The sequence below is a fragment of the Amaranthus tricolor genome, chromosome 15 (assembly GCF_026212465.1).
Source record: "Amaranthus tricolor cultivar Red isolate AtriRed21 chromosome 15, ASM2621246v1, whole genome shotgun sequence".
Classification (NCBI taxonomy): domain Eukaryota; kingdom Viridiplantae; phylum Streptophyta; class Magnoliopsida; order Caryophyllales; family Amaranthaceae; genus Amaranthus; species Amaranthus tricolor.
Genome location: NC_080061.1, coordinates 19823970 through 19831734, shown reverse-complemented (window position 1 = coordinate 19831734; position 7765 = coordinate 19823970). Strand labels below are relative to the sequence as shown.

At 41.9% G+C, this 7765-nt stretch overlaps 1 protein-coding gene across 1 annotated transcript; it reads right to left on the bottom strand.

Annotated features, from left to right (window-relative positions):
- Positions 1-1116: 1116 nt before the first annotated feature.
- LOC130801134 (uncharacterized) lies at positions 1117-4347 on the bottom strand. The gene is made up of 5 exons (XM_057664901.1): positions 3714-4347; positions 3457-3586; positions 2664-3274; positions 1624-2618; positions 1117-1329 (listed from the first exon to the last, which is right to left on the bottom strand). The coding sequence occupies exons 1-5, from the start codon at positions 4345-4347 to the stop codon at positions 1117-1119; spliced, it is 2583 nt and encodes an 860-aa protein (XP_057520884.1).
- Between the last annotated feature and the right edge of the window lie 3418 nt (positions 4348-7765).

Genomic DNA, 7765 nt, shown 5'->3' with positions numbered 1-7765 from the left:
ATTATTCTACTTCTATTGTGCTAAGAAAGGTTAGTAGTAATACACCAAACATAGCATAATCTTTGATAAAGAGGCCCTAAGCCTTGCCTCTTTATCTTAGTTTTAAAGAGGCCAAAATACCAACATTATGCAGAAAGAGTATGTTCGACCTCTCTCTGTTTCATGACTTTATTGTGCCTCCTCACATTCCAAGAAATGATAGTATTCATTACATTGATGGGGTAACGCCCCCAGCACGTCATTAGCAACCTCCCCCCTCCAAAACTTCAAACCTATTAGAAGTCTATACTACAGTAGCCCCTTGTTCTAGAACCTTCGGACTTGGAACAGGGTTTGGATTTACCTCTCTCCTGAATCTAGTCCTAACCTCTTGGAACCCCTCCTCATCTACTAAAAGAGTCACTTTAAGAATAAGAACAACAATAGTAGGGGGAACTTGTTGGACTTGTGGATCAGCTTGTTTACAATTCACTTGAACATGACCAAATTGAGAGCATTATTTACATAAAATAGGCTTCTAATCATACACACCTGTTGAGTTATTAGGTCATCATTCACATCCGTGAAAGAAATTTCATCTGGAAAGCCTCATTGATCTTCACATCTATCAGCACTCCAGCAAACATTGGTTTGACAAAATTAAGGGTTGCATTATCAACACAAATTATTGGGGCTAGCATTCCTCCTAACTTCCTAGGACTAGACTCACCCTAATAAGACACATCAAGCTTAGGGAAACAAAACCAAACCGAAATCGAGAACATGTCTTGCTTATCATAAGACATGTTTTGAACCATGTTCACCCCACTCAGAACATGGTCCAAGCACAGAGGACCTTCAAACTGATCCTACTGATTCTGTTCAAGGGCATAGCATGGAATGTATCAAGCATCCAAGCCTTGAGCATGAGAAAACAATGATTCATGCCATGATCAAGCTACTCCAGCCCAGACGGTATACAAGAAGCCAAGAGATCACACAGAACACTCAGGCAGCTCTCAGAACATGATGCAAAACCAGGGCTATTTAAGGCCTTGATGATGCAGAGATTAACGTTTAGCGGAAGTCTTGATTGATTACACACACAGGTCCTACAAATGATGATCAACTGAACACTCAACAACCACAAACAGAACTAAGAAATCCTTTCTTGGTTTTCTGATGTAGGTGATCAGGGCCTATGTCAATGTACGTATAACAGCAATAAACGTACAATGCCTTCCATGCTATGCACACACGAATTCCTTGCACTATCAAGGTTTCTCCACAACCCTTGAATCCACAAGGATCAAAGGATACTCTGTATACCTTTGATGAAGTCACCGTCAACTTCGAAGAAGGAAAACAGAAAACACTTTTCTGAAATACCTCTATTGTATTGAATCAATGAAACACGAAAATGTATGATCTACGCTGTTTATTACATGGGTGAGACTCTCTTTATATAGATTCCTCAACTACCTTAACGGCTATATTCTAATTACACGCCTAGTTAAAGAAACACGTGCTGATTACAAGGCGCCTAAACATAAAACAGAAGACAAAAATACTTAAGTAAATTCTGATCTGGAAAATCTATCAGACAGCCCTCCTTTCACTCAGCCTCTAGAATGCCACGTGGACTATAAGTGAGATTCTGGGCCCTTGATGGCTTGGCCCATGTGCAAAGATGACATCCCAACCTTGATCAGGGTCTGGGTGATGCAGGTCTGCGCTCAGGATGTTCAGCAAGGTCCGCTGGTTGCCAGATCGTTCTGCTCCTTGGATTCTGCTGTCTGTTTGGTGTTTCATGCCTATGATGCTATTCTTTGGTGTTGGCTTTGCTTCTATGCACCCAATACGTGATCTTGGGTTCATACCCAACCCTTGGATAGTATCCTTGGCTTGCTTCTGTCTTCCATGTGTATTTGGCGTAGATGTCAAGTTAGAACCATTGTTTTGTGCTTGTAGGTTGTTTGCATGGTCTTGATCACTTGATACATTTGTATCAACTCCTCCCTCTTGGGGAAGAATTGTCCCCAATTCTAGAACAGGCTCATATAAGGTCAGATCTCCTATATTGAAGGTGGAGGAGATGTTGTATTCTTCTGGTAGTTCAATCTTGAATGCATTAGGGCCATACTTTTGCAGAACCTTGAATGGACCTATGGCTCTTGCCATGAGCTTGTTCTTTCTCAAGTGAGGAAATCTTTCTTTTCTGATGTGGACCCAAACAAGATCACCTTCCTTGATAGGCTGCTTTGATTTGTGATGCTTGTCAGCTTGCAGCTTGTACTTCCTACTAGCCTCTTCAATGTTCCTCTGAACCTCTTTGTGTAAAGCCTCCATGCTCTGTATTTGGGCTGCTGCATCTGCATTTATTTCATCCGAACAGGGTAAATCAATCATAGATACAGGTAGCAATGGGTTAGTACCATATACACACTCAAAGGGTGAATGCTTAGTTGCATGACTTGGGCTGCTATTGTATGCAAATTCAGCATGACACAATTTCATGTCCCAATCCCTTAAGTTCTTACTAACCAAGACCCTAAGAAGGGTGCCCAAGGTCCTATTAGTGACCTCTGTTTGGTCATCAGTCTGTGGGTGATATGCAGTACTAAACAACAACTTTGTACCTAACATTTTTCACAAACTTTTCCAAAAATAACTCAAGAACTTACTATCTCGATCAGAAACTATGGTCTTAGGTATGCCATGAAGTCTAACAATTTCAGAAAAATACAATCTAGCTATACCCTGTGCATCATTAACTTTTGTGCAAGAAACAAAGTGTGCCATTTTAGAGAATCTATCCACAACCACCATAATTGAGTCCTTGCCCTTCCTGGTTTTAGGTAAGGCCATCATGGAATCCATGCTGACATGTTCCCAAGGTCTATGTGGTATAGGTAGACGTAGGTATTCCCCTTTATGAAAAGTCACCTTAGCTTTGAGACAAGTCTCATGTTTCAGCACATGCTTTCCTACTATTCCTAGCATCCTAGGCCAGTAGAAGTGTTTGGCCAGCATATTAAGGGTCTTTTGTATCCCAAAATGCCCTCCCAAACTTCTTTCATGGATTTCTTTCACAAGCACTAACCTCAAAGGTGACTGTGGTATGCATAGTTTGTTTCCACTGAACAAAAACCCCTGTTTTATGCTAAATAACCTCTGTGGTATGGTCTGGCACTTTTGATATACTTCAGAAAAATCAGGACAAGTGGAATATTGCTCCTTAAGCATCTCAAACCCGATAATTCTGGAGCCAACTATCCCAAGCAGGTTATACTTCCTGTTCAAAGCATAAGCAATCACATTTGTCTTTCCTGTTTTATGTCTTATTGAAAAATCAAAACTTTGCATAAATTCAACCCATCTTGCATGTCTCCTACTTAATTTGTGTTGGCTATTAATATGTTTCAAAGATTCATGGTCAGTGTGCAACACAAAGGGCTGATCCTCAAATAATGTGACCAATGCTCAAGAGCTCTTATGATAGCATAGAACTCTTTGTCATAAGTGGAGTAATTAAGTCTGCTTTGGTTAAGTTTTTCGCTAAAGTATGCTACAGGTCTACCCTCTTGCACAAGCACAGCTCCAATCCCTGTTCCACAAGCATCACACTCTAATTCAAAAGGTTTTGTGAAGTCAGGTAGCTTTAGTATGGGTGCCCTGCACATAAGGTCCTTGATGTTGTCAAAGGCCTGCTGGGCCTATATAGTCCCTCTCACATTTTCCCTTCTTAGTGCATTCAGTGATGGGTGTCATGATGGTGCTGAAGTTCTTAATGAATCTCCTGTAGAATGAAGTTAGGCTATGAAAAGACCTAATTTGTGTCAGTGTAGTAGGTACAGGCCAATCCTTAATAGCTTGCACTTTGCTTGGGTCTACTATCACCCCTGTTTTGCCTATTATGTACCCTAAGAAATTTACCTCAGGCAAAAAGAAGCTGCATTTCTCTAATTTACCATACAACCTCTGCTTCCTCAACACATCAAACAGCTGCTGAAGGTGGTCTAAATGCTCTGTTATTCCCCTGCTATAGATGAGTATGTCATCAAGGCAAACAACTATAAAGTTACCTAAGAATGGTCTTAAGACTTCATTCATAAGTCTCATGAAGGTGCTAGGGGCTCCAGTTAAACCAAAGGGCATCACAAGCCACTCACACAGACCATACTTGGTTTTAAAAGCTGTTTTCCACTCATCTCCCTCATTCATTCTGATTTGGTGGTATCCACTCCTTAAGTCCACCTTACTAAACCATTGGGAGCCAGCTAATTCATCTAACAAGTCATCTATTCTTGGTATAGGGAACCTATATTTGATGGTTATGTTGTTCACACTCCTGCTGTCAATGCACATTCTCTATGTGCCATCCTTCTTTGGCACAAGTAGGGTAGGTACTACACAAGGGCTCAAACTCTCCCTCACATATCCCCTCTGCATCAGCTCCTCTACTTGCCTCTGCAACTCCTTAGTCTCCATGGGATTAGTCCTATATGCAGGCTTGTTTGGTAAGCTAGCCCCTGGTACAAGATCAATCTGGTGTTCAATCCCCCTCACAGGTGGCAACCCAGGTGGTAACTCCTTAGGAAAGACATCCTTGTACTGATCTATGAGGTCTATCAACTCAGTTGGTATTGGTGTGGGGCTACTGACCTCCTTAGTGAACAACATGTACAACCCTTCCTTCCCCTTAATCTTCTTATCACACTCCTTCCTGGTCATCAAATGTATGGGCTGCTTAGGTGCCTTAGGTGGAATGGTTTTGTGTGGAGGTAAGGGCACTAACTCTTTTCTTTTCCCATCATGGGTAAGAATGTAGGTATTAATGTAGCCATTATGTGCGGTTCTCCTGTCATACTGCCATGGCCTTCCTAGCTGTATGTGGCATGCATCCATCTCAAGCACATCACACAACACATCATTAGTGTAGGTACCTAAGGTCAAACTCACTAAGCATTTCTTGTTCACTGACCCACTTGCTTTGTTGTCCAGCCATTTCATTTTGTATGGGTGAGGGTGAGGCTTGGTTTCTAAGTTCAACTCACTTACTAGTTGCTTGCTCACACAGTTGGATTCACTCCCACCATCTATAATCAGGTCACATACCCTCCCCTGTATCCTGCACTTGGATTGGAAGATGTTCTCCCTCTGATCTGATTTTTTTGATCTAGGTGTTGTGTGGAAGCTCCTCCTAATGATCAAGTTGTACTGCTCTTCCTCTGGCATAATCCTTGCTAGGTCTTCCTCCTCCTCATCCTCAGTGTCCCCCTCAAACCTATGCATTCTCCCATCCTCGTCCTCTACGTATGTACCATCATCATCACTAAGGTTGGGTGGGTATATCTCTTCTTCCTGCCCATTCTTGGACACCAATATCTTCTTAAGTCTAGTGTCTTGCCTAATCTCATCCCATTCCTACATGACGAAGGCTCTAGCATTTGGGAAATCCTTCTTGTAGTGTCCCCTGCCATTGCATTTAAAGCATACCACATCTTTTGAAGGTGCTACCATCCTCACAGTGCTAGGCTTGGGTAGGTCTGGTTGTGCATCTCTCTTAGGTGCTGTTGTGGTGTTAGTGTTCTTAGGAGTGTAGACCCTAGTGGCTCTACTATAGGAAGTGGCTGTTTTGCTCATATGCTTCTCAATATCTATGGCCATCAATCCTGCTGTGTGTATGGTGAGGTGAGGTGTGTTAATCATTTTGCCCCTGATTTCTTCTCTCAGTCCTGCCAAGAACTTACCCACTCTCAATTCCTCATCATCATTGACATTACATACCACAGTGAGCTTCTCCCACTCTTGAATATACTCTTGTACAGACCTATTTCCTTGCTTCAAGGTGCCATACTGAACATACAGCTGCTATCTATAGGTTGGGGGTACATACTTCCTCTTCATGTGCTTCTTGAGTTTATCCCACGTGTGAATTCTACCCCTTCCCTCCCTAAGTCTCAGTCTCTGTACTCCTTCTAACCAGGTTGAAGCAACCTTCGTCATTTCACTTTGGCTACCTTGAATTGCTGGTCTGGTGGTGTGCCTTTGAATTCAAAGTATTGGTCCATCCTACTTTCCCAATCTAGGTAACGTTCCGGATCATGGGTAAGGCCATCAAAGTAAGAAATATCGATCTTAATGGTTCTATCTTCGTAGGGTCGAGGATTAAGGTTTTGTGGTCTGTTGACTTGATTATCTAATCCCAAGTGAATAATCAATCTATGCATACCATCCTATAACATACCAAATCTTTCCTCATGGTCCATGGTCTCAATGCAACAAACAAACAACAACCACCACAGAAATTTCCAGCAACAATCAATTTTAACAAAAACAAGAATCGCATAATCGCAATACCAGATAATAACTTGTGCACTGGTGTGAATCGTGTGACTAAATTGAATGAAAATCTTAAAATGAATGACAAAAATGAAATCAGAATAGAAGGAAATACTCCCTGAATATCGTATGAACAATGCTGAAGGATTCTGCAATGTTGTCGCATGACAATCGCCCTGCAACCCTCTTCCTCTGAAATTCCCAGAACAACTGACAATGTTCTTGAATACCCGGTTTCTATACTACCTTTGTCCCATTCGTGAATTGGCTTTGATTACCAATTTGATGCAAAACCAGGGCTGTTTAAGGCCTTGGTAATGCAGAGATTAACGTTTATGGAAGCCTTGATTGATTACACACATGAACTACAAATGATGATCAACAAAACACTCAACAACCACAAACAGAACCAAGAAATCCTTTCTTGGTTTTCTAATGTAGGTGATCAGCGCCTATGTCAATGTACTTATAACAGCGATAAACGTACAATGCCTTCCAGGCTATGCACACACGGATTCCTTGCAGTATCAAGGTTTCTCCACAACCCTTAAATCCACAAGGATCAAAGGATACTCTTTATAACTTTGATGACGTCACCGTCAACTTCGAAGAAGGAAAACAGAAAACACTTTTCTGAAATACCTCAATTGTATTGAATCAATGATACGTGAAAATGTATGATCTACGCTGTTTATTACATGGGTGAGATTATCTTTATATAGATTCCTCAACTACGTTAACGGCTATATTCTAATTACACGCCTAATTAAAGAAACACGTGCTGATTACAAGGCGCCTAAACATAAAACAGAAGAAAAAAAATACTTAAGTAAATTCTGATCTGGAAAATCTATCAGACAGCCCTCCTTTCACTCAGCCTCTAGGATGCCACGTGGAATATAAGTGAGATTCTGGGCCCTTGATGGCTTGGCCCATGTGCAAAGATGACATCCCAACCTTGATCAGGGTCTAGGTGATGCGGGTCTGCGCTCAGGAGGTTCAGCAAGGTTCGCTGGTTGCCAGATCGTTCTGCTCCTTGGATTCTGTTGTCTGTTTGGTGTTTCATGCCTATGATGCTATTCTTTAGTGTTGGCTTTTCTTCTATGCACCCAATACATGATCTTGGGTTCATACCCAACCCTTGGATAGTATCCTTGGCTTGCTTCTGTCTTCCATGTGTATTTGGCGTAGATGTCAAGTCAGAACCACTGTTTTGTGCTTGTAGGTTGTTTGCATGGTCTTGATCACTTGATACATTTGTATCAGAACATCAAGGCTACTGACCAGTAGCATCCTGGCGACCAGACCACCATGCACCTGTGCCTGAGAATTGACCCTACGAGTCCAGAGATGAGTCAGCCCAAGAATGTCATCTTTACACGTGGGCCTAGACATCAAGGGCCCAGGACCCTCCTGGTGATAACCACAGAGCTCTGAAAGT